The following is a 15,555-nucleotide window of genomic DNA, read 5'->3' as shown; positions in this document are numbered from 1 at the left end:
GAAATTACTAGTGTCATTCTTTATTTATCATATCTATCTAAATTCAGCTTATTGCAGCACATGTATTACACACAAAAGCACTATCATTCATTTCTATGGGCACTTTAATTCCATTTGGCGTTACAAATATAAACAGGACAATGGAAAACAAACAATTTACAAGATCGTGTAGAAAATCGATGACCCGATTCTGGATAACAAATAATGACAGTTGTGTGCTTGAAGACAAACAAGGCTTTCTAATAGGAACACAGTGCATTATCACTTAACGTGCACCTCGACTGCCAAACATTCTATTGCTGATTGTGAAGGTAGACAAATTATGTGTTGCTAAAACACAATCTGGTAGTCAATCTATAGATTTATCTGAAGTTATAAGAGCACATGGAGGAGTGACGGTGATCGCAGTTCTGCACCTCTACTTTCAGCGTGATGAAGAAACCTTTCAATCGAAACTTAATAGGATGCATCCTGCCGAGTTCATTCCAAGTATTTAACTTTTCATTCAAATTCTGCAACTCGAGGGGTCTGCACACGATCACAGCAGAAATGTTAAGAGGCATCATACACAGCAGAAGCATATCAGGTGGCTTATGTTTGGTACTCTTAATTCATACAGTCACACTTGTCAGCATACTGGGTTTTTTTTGTTTGTTTTTTTTAATTCAAAGTGATGACACAGCTCACTGAAGAGCTTTCACATTCAAATAGAAGTGAAACAGCATCTCTGTTAGAAGGTGTTCAGCTGGAAACTGTTTCATACGCACAGTTTAAGGTGTTTAAGTAAAAACCGCATGCACAAAAACATCTTAATCATGCTCTTAAATACCCTGCTATACCTACAGAGGGTGGAACACTTTTATAGTGAAGAGGCAAAATGTAAAAACCCTTGAGAGCATTTAGCAGGAAGCTGTAGTAACTGCTGCTATAGATGGAATTTCATTATTTCTCAGGTGACTAAGGTACCTTTTACTTTAATTATGACTTTATTTAATACAGCCAGTGATTTGAGGAACAAGTGCAAAAGTATTTATTTATTTATTTTCAGTTTCTGCCATGTGGCAGTTCAAAGCTCTACCATGTGGACTGCGTTAAAGCCTTTTCAAATACTCCACATTAAGATGGAAGGTGAACGAGGTCTCAAGTGAGCACCAATCAGCAGCAGCCATTTGTGTAGGTCAGAGGTCATCTCGCTTCCCTCGCACCACTAATAAAGTCTCTCGTGTTAGTTTGGGGAGGGAGAAAGGTCAAACAGATGGCACAATGACAGCAAGATTCAAGAGTGAACAGGTGAGGGGGGGAAGTGCAAAAAACTTCCAGTTGCTCCGTACTACTGCGTGTTTGTACATATGTACACTGTACATGCTTTGTGTCGAGTGGCTACTGCAGGTAGCGGTAGACTTTGAAGCAGTGGTTGCCAGAATCGGCGACCACGACGTGTCCGTCTGAAGTGAGCGCCAGTCCCTGCGGGCCGTAGAGGGGGTCCGCTGACGTGTTGATGTAAGAGAGGAATGAACCGCTGCCATCAAACACCTGAGAGAGAGAGAGAAATATCATCACTGCTGGAAATCAGTGTTTCGTTCATTCTTTTTGTGGAAAATACAACACACCTAGTTATAAAGTTGAAAGAAAAAAAAGAATGATTTCATGAATATGGATGATGTATAGTGACCAAAATAGTTTTTAGGAAGCAACAATTGTTGCCTTCTATTGTTTTAACCCTTCTGAGACTCAAGCTTTTGTATGGGATAGATGTGATGCAAGAGGTCTGTGAAATACAAGGTGCAGAAAAGCTAAATGGAAGATCTCCATCTGAGGACGCAGGGTCTCAGGAGGTTCAAAAACATGTATTTTAGACACCAGCGTGCAGTGATCAGGCCTAACATTATGCCTAATATTGTGTCGGTCCCCCTTGTACTGCCAAAACAAGTCTGACCTGCCGAGCCATAGACTCCATTACACCCTTGAAGGTGTGCTGTGGATTCTGGCACCACAATATGAGCAACAGATCCTGTAAGTCGTGAGGTGAGGCATCGATATATTGGACTTCTTTGCACATCCCGCAGATGCTCGATTGAGATCTGGGGAATTTGGAAGTCAAGTGAACACCTTTGAACTCTTCGATGTGCACCTCAAACCCTCCCTAAACCATTTTTGCTTTGCTAAAAGAGACCACATCGATCTGTAAATGCAGTTTCCATGAAAAGGTTTACGTGGTCTGCAACAATGCTTAGGTAGGTTGTACGTGTCAAGGTAACATCCACATGGATGTCAGGACACAAGGTTTCCCAGCAGAACATTGTCCAGAGCATCACACTGCCTCAGCCAGCTTGAATTCTTCCCACAGTGCATCCTGGTGCCAGTTGTTCCTCAGATAAGTGATACGGACACCGGCCATCCATATGATGTAAAAGAAAACCTGATTCAGACCAGATCATTGCTTTGGGGCCCAGCCCAGTGTTGGTGTTGGGGGTCAGCATGGGCAGCCTGACTGATCTGCAGTTATGCAGCCTCATACACAATAAACTGATGCACAGTGTTTTCTGACACCTTTCTGTCAGAACCAGGGTGAACTTTTTCAGAACTTCAGTAGTTTGTCTGTTGGATCGGACTTCACGAACCAGCCTTCGCTCCTCACATGCATCAGTGAGCCTTGGCCGCCCATGAGCCTGTCGCTGCTTCACCACTGTTCCCTCCTTGGACCACTTTTAAAGGATACCGGCCACTGCAGACGGGGAACACACCACAAGAGCTGCGGTTTTGGAAACCCAGTCGTCTAGTCATCAAAATTTGTCTCCTTATCAAACTCACTTAAATCCTTACACTAGCCCATTTTCCTTCTAACAGATTAACTTTCAGAACACTTCCCCCATAATATATCCCGCTAACAGTTGCCATGATGAAGAGATAATCAGCGTTATTCACTTCACCTGTCAGTGCTCATAATGTTATACCTGATCAGTGTATAAATATACTATTAATGGTGTTTTGGTAACATTTCATAAGCCATTACGAGGCAAGTTTGTAATGTTTGATGCCACTTAATAAAAAAAAGAAACAGAAGTTTGTATTAACCGATTCTTCAAGGAGTAGAAATGATTCATTCTGCGTACCTGTATCCTGCTGTTGCCCCAGTCGGCTACTATGATGTTTCCATTGACGTCCACCGCCACTCCTGTGGGGGCGTTGAACTGGCCATTGCCTTCACCATTGGAGCCAAATTTCAGCAAGAATTCTCCTTCTGTGTTGAACACCTGCAGTATGGTTTCAGAGAAGCAACAGCAGAGAGAGAACACTTCTTTAAAAAAATAAAAATAAATGAAAAATGCACTGTTCTAAGTGTAGTTAGTGAAATACACATGTACTACGTCACTTCATCCTCCCTGCAGAGCTGTTCATTTAAAAAGTTCCACGTCGCTGTTATGTCACTCTGAGAAGCTATCAGTGAACATCTGATGACTTCTGCCTCTAGGGGCAAAAACCAGTTAGTCTGAGGCTTCCGGTGCAACCAGCACCAGATAAATGCAGTGAGATACATTTAAATAAATAAGAAGCAGATGCTGATGGATTTGAGACCGTATTCTTAGCCGATGGTTTCCTCTTTTGCTCTTTGCACAGACTGTCTGCTCGGACATGATTGGTCAATACTACACTGACTATAAATGGACTCCGAACTTGTTGGAATGTCATAAAATCCTCGTCCACATGACAAATTTCCCACCTTCGACTGATGAATGTGACAATAGCCTTTTAATGTGAATGATACGAGTAGAAAACACTTTGTAAATCACGTTCTGGTGGCAGCTGCTAACATCTGTATTCCTGTAACACACAGACTGCTCTGGGAGTTTACTTGCCTTGACTGAGTGGTTGTGGAAATCTGTCACAATGATCTCGTTGTTGTTGTTGACAGCAGCAAAGTGAGGGCCTGGATTAGAGAGAAATATGAAGAAGAAGATTTCAGATATCATTTGTACAGTTTTGCTTGACTACGACAAAACAAAAAGTCAGAAAACTCCTACATGACAGGTAGAATAGAATAGAACTCAACTTTATTTTCATTGCACATGTCACAAGTACATATTTGTGGAGGACATGCAGCTTCAAAAACGAATTCAGCAACAGACAAAAAAAAATTAAAATAAAAGTATATACTGATTTTTAATGCTTTAATGTTAGAGCATGACCAAAATATTGGTCAATAAAGTTGGATTGGATTGGAAAATATTGATATATCAGTCAGGCAATTGGCCATTTTCTGATATATTGCTATCAACATTTATAATAGCCATAAATCCAACTTTAAAAAGTAAAGAAGACAGAAGCACCCTTTAATCATGCTTTGAGTGTTGCTGTTGCATAGTTTATCCACCAGAGGGCACTCTGCAACTTCCTTGTTAGCCACAAGCAACCAGCTGATTTGAGGAGAGTCGGGCAGAGCATGAACAACATTTTTTAAAACAATAAAACAAAATTATTTTAAACTGAATTGCCATATAATCATAGTAATAAGTCAAATAACTACACGTAATACATGTTAGGGAAATCTGTTTATGTTTCATGTGTCAGAAAAGAAAAGCTATCAGACGACATATTAGACAAAATATCCGTATCAGTGTCAGTCTTAAAACTCCTACATCTGTCGCTTAGATTAAATGTATGACAAAAAACAAACATACAACCAACTCATAGCATGATTAACGAGACACCATGCTGTTTTAGGGACACTTTTGTTTATAATAATGGTCGAATGTGATGGACTAAAGTTGCTTTTTCCATATTAATGACCCTCATGAGGTCAGTGCGGCTCCTCTTCATTCAGCATGCAGGTTGGAGAAAGACTGAATTGTGTTATATTGGAGCAGTGCACTGTATTACCATTGAGTGTACCTGCAAACTGCCTGTCACCGTTGCCACGGTTACCAAACTTGGTGACCAGCTTGCCGTTGACCTGGAAGATGAAGACGCAGCAGGACTTGTTGTCGACCACGATGATGTGGCCGTTTCTGTCCACCGACACGCCTTTAGGACCCATCAGCTTCCCCGAGCCGATCTTGTTCTGGAGAGATTTTATTTCACGAAGCCACGCGTGAGGAAATGAGTACTTACAATCACAAAAATACAAGTAATGGTCAGTATTACTGTTTGCATTAACACATAAAACCCCCGAAGCTGCCTTCTATGTGTTTGCACGTAGACTGAGAGCACACCCTAAGCCCTATTAGGGTGATCCCACTCAGGAAACCAGTGCTTTTAACCTGAAAATCTGCACTTTTAACAGAAGATAAGCAGGCTGAAAAGGGGAAGTCAAAACCAGCATGAGTGAGTCTCTTAACGCGTGAGAAATTTGCAAATGAGGTGTGAGAAAGTGTAACCATCTGACTTGAGGACAAACATCAGTGTGACCTTCTGCACAGCTGCAGTGGCACTGGAGCCCACCCGGGAACATGCCGACTATTGCCGTTCTGAGGAAAAATCTACTGAATGACCCAGTCCCAGAGATAAATAAAACTCACCTTAAACTTGCCCTCGCTCGAAAAGATGCTGACCCATTTGTTGTCGTAGTCCGCGATGATGATGTCGCCGTTGGGGTGCACGGCCACACCTGTCGGCCGCTGCAGCTGACCCGGAGTCCTGCCCCGGATGCCGAAACGACTTCTGAACTGGCCGTCGTTGGAGAAAATCTGGATTTGGTTAAAAAATAAAATAACACACTATGTTAAATATTAGATAGTTTTCATGTATTATCTCAGAGAACAGGCGCAGATGCTTCAGGGAATTCGTTCTCACCTGCACACACTGGTTGTTGCTGTCTGCTATCAGCACCTTCCCCTGAGAGGAGGCAGCCACTCCCTGCAGGTTCGTGAACTCCCCTTTGTTTCTTCCCTTTGTGCCTGTGAGACACGAAACATGACCACGTTCACCATGATGATGACAACACGTACGTTTTCTACATGTAAAGTCTATTGGTTACATAGTAAAGGTAACCTGATGCTCAATTTTCACTCCAGCAGTAATAAGCTCTCTGTTGTGTAAACATTTATACTTCACATAACCGTGAAACAGACGTCTCCAAACCATATTTACTAGTATTATCTTACTTACATTGTTTTTTTGGTCTGTTTTAGGGTAGAAAAAGTAACAATTGCAAATGGACAACTGTTTATTGAACCTTATACAATTTTTTTGTATTAAAATAATATTTAATACAAGTATTAGTTATTATTTCTTGCTAAATCTGGGTTTTTGTGGGGAAAACGACAAAAACGATCACACTGATGATGTAGACGTCACAAAAACTCAAGCATGTGACATGTCAAGGTTAAAATCATATGAACACAAGACTGAAAATCCTCATGTTCAAGAAGCCGAACTAATCATAATTATTGAGCTTTTGTCACTTTTTAAATTGCTCGTAAATACTTGTTAATCAGCTATTTAACCTCTTAAGCCCCAAGCCTAACTGATCTCCTGCCTTTTGCCCCCGTATCAGGGGGCGTTGGGGCTTAAGAGGTTAACTAATTTTCCCTAGTGCACAGATTCCCAAATTGTGGGTCACGGCCCCCGACAGGCCGTGAAGATACTGCAGGTGGGCCACAATAATAAAAGAGGATAATGGTAATGGGAGGGCTTAGTTTGGGATATTGGTCATTACTCTGACCTAAATTTACCTCTCTTGTATTGAATTTTGTGTCTCAGTGGCAGGTGGGTCACACATTCGCCTTAACACTTTATACATGACTGGGTAGCATTAGCAATTTATAGCCAGCAGCTTGTGTTGTTTATGCATTTTGAATAAAGTTTTTTTTCCCCACTGATAGCTCCTCACAGTGCAGACTACACTTTACATCCTCCTTTGCGGTTTAAAGAAAGTGCTAAGGTTTGATGTTCAGCCCCCCGGCTGGGAGCCGGTCTTACCGATTCTGAAGATGAGGTCATCCTCAATGGGATTCTCTTTCCTCCTCCCCGTGCTGTACATACTGGCCGGCCTCTTGATGGCCTTCTGCTTGACGTGTCCGCTGCCTGGAGACTTGAGCCTCTTCTTAACGCCGTCTGAAGTCGGTGACACATCAATGGATTTGGTGGCCTTTATCTTAAAGGGGCTCCCTTTGATGTGTTGGTCATATAAGCGCAGAGATAAAGTGCACGTGCCCTCTTTAGGAACTGTGAACAGGTACTCATAAGTGCCGTTCTTGTTGTCGAGCACGTCTCCGTCACACTTGCTGCCGTCAGGCAAAAACATTTCAGCGGCGATGACTGCGTTGCCCATCTTGCACAGCTCTCCATCTTTGTCCTTAGTAGTGATGGTGATGGAGGTGGGCACGCCTACCACACAATGCCGCAGCCCCTCGCCTGTCGCCACAGTCTCGGAGGCCACGGCGTTGGTGGTCACAATAGTGCCCAGGTTGTGGATGGACTTTTTTAGTCCTTCCGTTTCCACGAGGAAGTCCAGCTGGTTGTTCTCTCCGGGCTGCAGCGGAAGCTCCTGGCTGGCCAGCTCGACGAGACGCTCGCCCATCTGCTTCTTCACCAGCAGCACCTCGGCCTCGGTGCCCTGGCTCAAGGCCTGCTCCGTGAAGTTGCAGCTACTGGTGATGCCCTCTTGGCCCTGCAGCAGGGTGTCCAGCTGGGCTTGGAGCACCTACACATGCATGCATCAGGGGGCAGCAGAGAGACACTGAGCTTAGATAAAACTTTATGAAGCTTTCAAAATTATTATTTTTCTTGCAGTTATTCTGTCGATTACATTATACTAACAAAAAGAATATTAGCTTTGCCTTTCTGTCCGTTTTTAATATCAGATCAGGTTATTAGTACTTGGCAATCCTCAGCTTGGGAGCAAATATATGGTATTAATTAAGCATTACAGGGATGTTAGTTTATTAAGCTGCTGGTAAATCTCAGAATATAATGCAATAAAAATGTGATGTCTTATATTACCTAATTTTAATTTGTAAATTAGTCACTTTACTACGACCACACTGCTGTTCTTTAATTGCAATCTTCTTTCAGGCACTCTGATAATTAAATAAGGGCTGCTTTGATTGTAATGCTGGATATTCAGATACGCCTCCCATGTGGAAGCTGCCACAGCTTTGCTGGTTTCCTTCAGCTTTTTTCAAACCCACCACCAAAAAAGTAATTGGGACTCAAAAAGCTTACCACCGCTTGCTTGTACAGGTGGTAGAAGCAACGTGCAGAAAACTGTAGGTATCTGATAACCAGATATAAAACACCTCCATACAGAAATGACCTTTTCACTGCAACTGAACTGCAGATAATGTGTGGGTGTGTCTAAATGCAGGTGTTTAAACTGGTCTGGTTACCTGGTAACTGAGGATAAGGAACTGATCAAATATCCAGAATTAATCAAATCTTTAAGTCATCCTATTATCTCATTTTACAGACGAACCCTCCTGAGCAATAACGCGCTAACCTAAGCCACATTTAACCGCTAATAACCAGCTTTACTAACTAGTTGCTACTGTCGGTGTTTACTAAGAGCGCTGTGACAAGCTGAACTCGGGTTTTTGCGGCTGACCCTGCTGCTGATGTGTTTTTGGAGTTCTCAAGGCGAAAAAAAAAGTGATTTACTAACATGCTTGACACGCACTTTCCTGCGCCGATGTTTAACGCCGCAAAACGAAAACAAAAACAAAAAGCAGCACATCTTACTTTTTTTGCGCTTGATAATGAAACGAACAGACTGCGCATGTGTTTAGAAAGCAGCGCAACTTCTGTAAATCCCCCGTGAAACCGAGCACACCTGTGAGCGCTGTATGGGGGATTCCGCTCACCTGTTAAGTTAATCTGGCGCTAAAAAAGTGCGCCATTACCGCAGGCTGCACTCGTTAAAGCACCGAGACAAACTCACCGGCGTTCGGCCGTCATCACACTCCTCTTCTACTCCCAGAGACGCCATAGCGTCCAGTGTTTCACCCACACAGCTCATCCGCGCAGTAAAACTAAGACTCTTTGTAACATTGTAGGACGAGAAATTCACGGTGAAGTGACAAAGTGTTTGCGGCCCGGACTGTACTCCCTCCCCACGCGCGGCACGCCCAAATCAAGAGCGCACGCGGGACACCGGCTTCATGTAGCAGCAGCACAGCTTCCCCGTGGGCTGCAGTGTTGCGACCGATCATCAGCCACTCAGTTGTAAATCATTAGCTGTGCCCATGTGATGCTGCTCCCTGAGGGAGTCAGCAGGCTTTTAACCCAACCGGCTGATTGGCTCATGGGTCAATGCAGCGCACCAGCCCCCGCTCCGGCACCTCCTTCCTGTGGAGGGGCAGTCTGTGCCATACTGCAAATTTATTTTACTTTCTATCGGATCGATACCAAATACAGGACCAGTCTGGCCGATACCAATACTGATATCGATACTTTTTAGACAGTTTATGCCGGGAGAAGCATGACTCATCATACATTTGCAAACTCTGAACAATTTTAATGACCACTAAATCACATGATTTTTACTTTGTACAATACTTCCTTAACACAACCAAATACACCTTTTAGCTTTTCATTCATATTTTGAAACTGTTTTTATTATTATTATTATTGTGGTCTCTAAAGCACTTTGGGTCACCTTCTGTTGTTTAAATGTGCTGCATAAACTAAATAAACTCTACATTCAACACAAAAAGCTTATCACATGCAGCCATTTTTTAAAAATACAATTAATCTTTAAGGTATATATTTTTCCCTTTCCAATAGAATGATCTATTTTAATAATTAAAACAATTATGTGGGCTGAATATATATTTTTGAATGTTTGTATATAGTCTGGAGGTAATCAGACTGCTGAAGTAACAACTGTGATGAACACTTTGGTGTGGCATCAGTCTTGACTGGCACATTACCTTCACCACGACATGATCTGCCTGGTTATTCTTTGGCTCGCTGAATGGCAGTTTCAGTGGGCTCTGTCTCTGTCTACCTTCATTTGGCAACTAAGTCACATGACCACAAGAAAACAACAAACACGTTGAACAAACATGTGCCTGCATGAGAGGAGCAGTGTTTGCGCCGACGTGTCTGCTGCCTGATAAACGAGAATAATCTACTGAGCTTACAGCAGAGAAACAAACAGACGCATCAATCCTCTCGTGTCAGTATTGGGCCAGTAAGAATACCAGTGTTGGTACTGATACTATCTATATTATTTGGATAGCCCTGACCTGTTGAAGAATCTGTGACGGGGGAAAAGATTACTTTAGTCTGTGCTCCAAAATTTCCAGATCAGGCTCATTTAAGTGTGTCACATTTGTCCTATTTGGTTGTTACATTTTAGCCAAAGTCCCAGCTGTGCTTCACTCTGCACTCACCTTTTGCTTGAGGCCATAGTTGACCTCCAGCTCCATGAGTAGAACGCTCTTGCGGACATTGAGGGTCTTCTGCAGCTCATCGAAGGTTGCGTGGATGTCGTCCTCGATGGCGCTCTTCTGATTGGTCAGCTGCTGAAGAATCTCTGACAGCGTCTGCAGGGCTGAGTCGATCTCTGGTAACCTGGAGGCAGTCGAGTAAAATGTCAAGGTCGTGTGACAGAGCTGGAAAATCATCACTGCAGTGCAATATGACAGTATTTACATAATAATATTGCTGCTGCTGCCTACCTCTTCTTGACAGCATCTAGCTGGTGGTGCAATGAGGCCTTGTGCTGTTCCACTACGTCTTTAAGAGGCACGGTAGGGTGCTCTCCGTGTTCGCCGCTCGTGCACTCCTGACACATGGCTGTCTCACACGGAGGACAGTAAAACTCCATCACCTACAAATCAGGAAAAAACAGGGATCTTAATTTATAATAATCTCGAGTCATAGACCCATTTATCCACATTAATGCTGAGGAAATAAACCATCTTCCTGATCCTGCATGCTTACACACTCCTTCGATGTCTCCATCTCGCATCTGCCAACTCTGCATCTCCAGACTCAGGAGTCCTGTCCTATTTCCTGCTTTTGTTGGTGACACTGCTCTGCTGCGTCACTTTATCAGTCTACTGCACAAACTCTTGCCCATCAATAAATAATGTTCTTTGCTTTAAAATAATCTCGACCTCTTGAATCACGGCGTCAGCTGGTTTGATATTCTGCTCCACGCTGAAATACCCAGACAGATGTGGAAGAGACTGCTATGAAATTATTGTGTTCAGGCATGACAGCCGCTCAGATTATGAAACATAATGACTTGGTGATCTCCTGACTTCACCCTCAGCTCCACTCTGAACATCTATAACTATAACATCTATATCCCTAACTAAATGTTAAAGCTGACTTTGCTGTCAGGTGTCAGTGCGAGGAGCTCTTACGCTGCCTCCATGGTTTGGGCAGGAGAGTAGTTGGCCTGTAGCCACAGTGGTGATGTTGTTGAGAGCGGCGGCCTCTTGGCTGCAGCTGCCCGGCGCCCGCTGCAGCACGTCCATCAGGTTGGTGATGAAGAAGTTATTCTGCAACGCCGCCACACCCTTCTCCGGCAGGATTGAGGTCTGGCGGCACACGGGGCACGACAGTGTGAGGCTGTGGGCCGGGATATAATTCTGCAGGCACCTGCAGGAGGACGACAGGTGTATTAAAAAGGTTGTAGTTTCAAGATGTGGTGCTTTATCGCCTGACATAAAAAAAAACTCTTAAAGCTTTCATCTAGCAGTCCATTAACAGCTTATTTGTCCTTCAGGTAAAAGAAGAACAGAGCAGGTCAAAATCCTGTCTTTGAGACCATCTAGTGGTTGGAACGATTATACTCTGACAGTGATTTGCAGCAGCACTTATCAACGACATCTGTGCAATGTAGTGTATTCAAATGCAATGACCGTGCCATAAATCCTGTCATTGTGAAGCTTTTAATGTGCGCTTTATGACACTGACACCATGTCAGAGAAGGTGTTGATTAAGTTGCAGCAGAGTTATAAGAAGCACCCATCATGTAGCACTGCCATGTTACCCAATTATCTCTCCTAATGTGTGTTAGAGGAGATAAAATCATATTTATCAAATCTATTTATTCATCTCAGGGATTTCCCGGTAGTCACTGGCCAGGAAGCAGGATGCAATGTGAACCAATCACAAACTCAAACTCAAACTCAAACTCAAAATAAAAATAAAAATAAAAATAAAAATAAAAATAAAAATAAAAATAAAAATAAAAATAAAAATAAAAATAAAAATAAAATCTCTTTCATTAATGACTAAGGAAAATGTGATTGGCATAAAATATGTATATACTGAGATTCCATTAAATGTAGTGTTTTATATTATACTAGTCAAATTATTTAAAGTCAGTATATATATTTATATTTTTAATGCAGTAACACCTGCACGAGTAAACAAGCACAGCTAGAAACTACACAGAGAGGCTACAGTGCTACTCACTGCGCTGCCACCATAAAAACGCCAGCTTCCTGCTCGCTACCACAATGAGTATGTAACTTTATCCAAAGTTATATAAAAATACAATAACAAATAAAGCACAAGAAAAAACAAACATGGCAGAGAATACTTTAAAATCCTGCCACGCACACAAAACTAGTCTACCAAAAAAACAACAAAAAAAACAAAAAACAGCCACAACTACTTTTTTTTTTTTTTAACAAATTAGTTTGAAACTGTGTTTGCAGTCAGAAAGAGACACATGCAGGCAAACTTTACCAAAAACATGACCTCCTTGGTGAAGGTAATCATCATTGTGTTATACGAAATTTGTTCGCTCACATCCCTCTCCACATCAGTACTTAATAAATTCAGTCCAACAAGAAAATAAACGACAGCACAAGTCTTTTAAAAAAACATATGTGAAACTATATTGTTTATGCATGTAGCTGTTGTGCTTTTCATTCAGCTCATCTTAATTCTCCTTTATTGAACTACATTTACTGATATCATCAATGACACATATATGTTGTCCACTGTGCAGCAGTCTTATTTTTACATGAAATAAATAAGCTTGAGGTAAATAAGTGTTTTGTCACAGCTTGTCTAGCCTCCAACAGACTCTTTGTCGGTTTGCTGAGGACGTAATAAACAGTGACCCAAAGATGATCATCAAATCACATGTAAATATAGTACATGACAGCTCATATCAGCTTTAATCTAGTCAAACAAAGGTAAGTGGTGGAGCTTAATATTTTAATGTTCATCCCAGCGTCTATGTGTGAAACACAGTAGTTATGCACCACAGAAACAGTTAGAAATGACTGTATATTGTTCAGCTGCACACTGATGCTCCAGAAACAACCAGAGCAAAGAGGCAGCCGCACACTGTGAACAGTTTGTCTTTTGTGACAGAAACAAAGGCTGCTTAACAGCGAGGATGACACCAACACACCAGAGTCAACAGCAGCGATGCAGACCTGTCTCCTAAAATAACGCACAAGTTTAAAGCAATGAGATATTCATTTAAAAATCTGTTATTATTATTATTACTGTACCGTTATAGGCTGCATCATGTGTCTGAAATCATAAAACAGTACAACACTTACAGCACTTTGGAAACTCCACTCACCGCTCACAGAAGGTGTGCAGGCAGGGCAGGACTTTGGGGTTCTCGTAGCGGTCCAGACATATACTGCAGATCAAGAACTGCTTGTCAATTTGGCGGACGACAGGACTGGGGATAGTGGAGCCTTCACTGGCCATCCTAAAGCTCTGGCATAGAAGTCCCTCTTCCTCTTACCCTGCACCCTGCGGAGCGACACGGAGGGAGAACAAAACCGGTGAGGACGTAAACACAGTGGCATCACATAGGATCAAACGCACAATGAAGATCTTGTGGTGGTGAGCGGGACTCTGTGGGGCTGCAGAGATCAGAGTTTGAGGCCGAAGGCAAAGACAAAGTACTTTCTTCCTTCCACAGAGGAAATGCAAAAATACACAAAGAAACACATCAATCAGCGCCTGTGACCAGGCAACTGCAAACAGCCACTCAAACAGGACATGAAACCGTGTTGTTGTTGTTTTTTTAATGCATACACACACACACACACACACACACACACACACACACACACACACACACACACACACACACACACACACACATATATATATATATATAATTGACTTTACCACATTTTTATTATTTAAAATATTTATTTAAAATAAGCAGACCGACAATAACACTGACTTTGTGTGATGAGCTGCCAGATTTATGGCAACAGCTAGATGTGTAAAATATATATATATATATCCTGCAAGTAATGCAATGTTTGCAATTTCCCCAAACCATGAGCTGGATAAATATCAAGGCAAAACAGTGCATGTGGCGTTTCCTTTTGATGTTGCTTGACTTAAATAGCTTAAAGGCAAATCCCGCTCTGCCACGCTGGTACTGGCACAGACGCTGACATTTATATGTCAGATGCAGTATGTCTGCTCCACATAACATAGATTTCGTAAATGTCATTATGAAGATCTTTAATGTGCCTCCACAAAGTCTCGATCGCGTGCAGCACACTTCCTAATTACTTTCACAAAGTTATGTGCAGATTTTTATATATTTATTTATTTATTTTTTAAGATTACCGGAGTGCTGATATCGTTAAAAATAGTCTGATTCAGGGGTGTCAAACATAGGGCCCGGGAACCAAAAACAACCCGGCAGAGTTTCCAATCTGGTCTACTGGACAGCTTTGGAAAATGTGAAGAAAGGGATAGATTTTGGACTTTTTAATGTATTTTTAGGAGTTTTACAGCTTTTCCTTTTCATAAAGTCTTCCCTCATTTCCATTCATAATACACCAAAGTAACAGAAGAAACAATTCAGTGACAGAACCTGCCACTTTATTCACTACTATAGAAATTTCTGGGTTATTTTGATATATTAATCTTTTTTATATAGTACTTTAAAAAAAAAAATACATTTTCTGTGAAAAAAGTTGCTCTTTTTTAAATTACAGGTTAGCCTGGGGAGTGAGCTACAAGAAATCTTACAGTTTACAGATTTATTTTTTACATTTTAAGTCCAAAAAGTCATGAAGACAAGGTTTCTTTCATTTAATAGAGCAGTATTTCTCTGTTATGCACTGTGAAAATTGCACTCCTTTTTGTATTAGATATTTCAGTTAAACATCTCTACACTGACAGAAAGGAGAGCTTCACTGGTCTGGCCCACTCAAGACTAATGTGGGCAGTAAGTGGCCCACAGTATAAAATGAGTTTGGCATCCAAGCTACAATATAACACATATTTATCCTGTGACCCCTGTGGTGGGTCTCAACCCTTATGTTGGTAACCGCTGCAGTAGCAGAGCAGCACCTGAGCCGCAGATGTGTTTGTCATGAAAAGGCACTTTAAGCACTAAATATTTGATGATGAAGTGAAAGCAAGGCACTCAGTGTTCAGCACACATTAGTCAAACTACCAAGACAGCCGAGCAAAACTATTTCCAACTCGGCCCTCTGCTTATTCCCAAACAGTTTCTCCTGGCATCATTTCGTCCCTGCGATATTCCTGTTACATTATCCGGCAGCTAACTTAGACACGGAAAGTGTGTCAGTGCTTTTATTGTCTCATCACATTCAAGTTGGCCACAGAAACAGGCCACCTCTGCTGCTGGGA

General features: G+C 42.0%; 1 protein-coding gene and 1 long non-coding RNA gene across 7 annotated transcripts in view; both read right to left on the bottom strand.

The window, feature by feature from the left end:
- Positions 1–86: 86 nt before the first annotated feature.
- Positions 87–15,555, bottom strand: part of trim2a (tripartite motif containing 2a) — a 30,719-nt gene continuing 15,250 nt past the window's right edge. For 5 of the 6 annotated variants that reach the window (XM_085162585.1, XM_085162587.1, XM_085162583.1 and 2 more), the window contains exons 2-12: positions 13,502–13,680; positions 11,313–11,550; positions 10,620–10,771; positions 10,332–10,512; positions 6,919–7,642; positions 5,791–5,894; positions 5,517–5,684; positions 4,879–5,059; positions 3,858–3,928; positions 3,114–3,254; positions 87–1,533 (exon numbers count right to left, since the gene is read on the bottom strand). In XM_085162585.1, the coding sequence (XP_085018711.1) occupies positions 1,381–1,533; positions 3,114–3,254; positions 3,858–3,928; positions 4,879–5,059; positions 5,517–5,684; positions 5,791–5,894; positions 6,919–7,642; positions 10,332–10,512; positions 10,620–10,771; positions 11,313–11,550; positions 13,502–13,635 (2,247 nt within the window). In that variant the 5' untranslated portion in view covers positions 13,636–13,680 and the 3' untranslated portion in view covers positions 87–1,380. The remainder of the gene's footprint in view (positions 1,534–3,113; positions 3,255–3,857; positions 3,929–4,878; positions 5,060–5,516; positions 5,685–5,790; positions 5,895–6,918; positions 7,643–10,331; positions 10,513–10,619; positions 10,772–11,312; positions 11,551–13,501; positions 13,681–15,555) is intronic. The other variant, XM_085162588.1, reaches the window with a different exon arrangement.
- LOC146517181 (uncharacterized) lies at positions 2,600–3,107 on the bottom strand. Its single transcript, XR_014874526.1, has 2 exons — positions 2,955–3,107; positions 2,600–2,776 (listed from the first exon to the last, which is right to left on the bottom strand). It is a non-coding gene; the product is annotated as an uncharacterized LOC146517181 (long non-coding RNA).

Source organism: Neolamprologus multifasciatus, chromosome 6 (genome assembly GCF_963576455.1).
Source record: "Neolamprologus multifasciatus chromosome 6, fNeoMul1.2, whole genome shotgun sequence".
Lineage (NCBI taxonomy): Eukaryota > Metazoa > Chordata > Actinopteri > Cichliformes > Cichlidae > Neolamprologus > Neolamprologus multifasciatus.
Note: the sequence above shows the minus strand (reverse complement) of the source record. Positions and strands in the feature narration are given on the sequence as shown.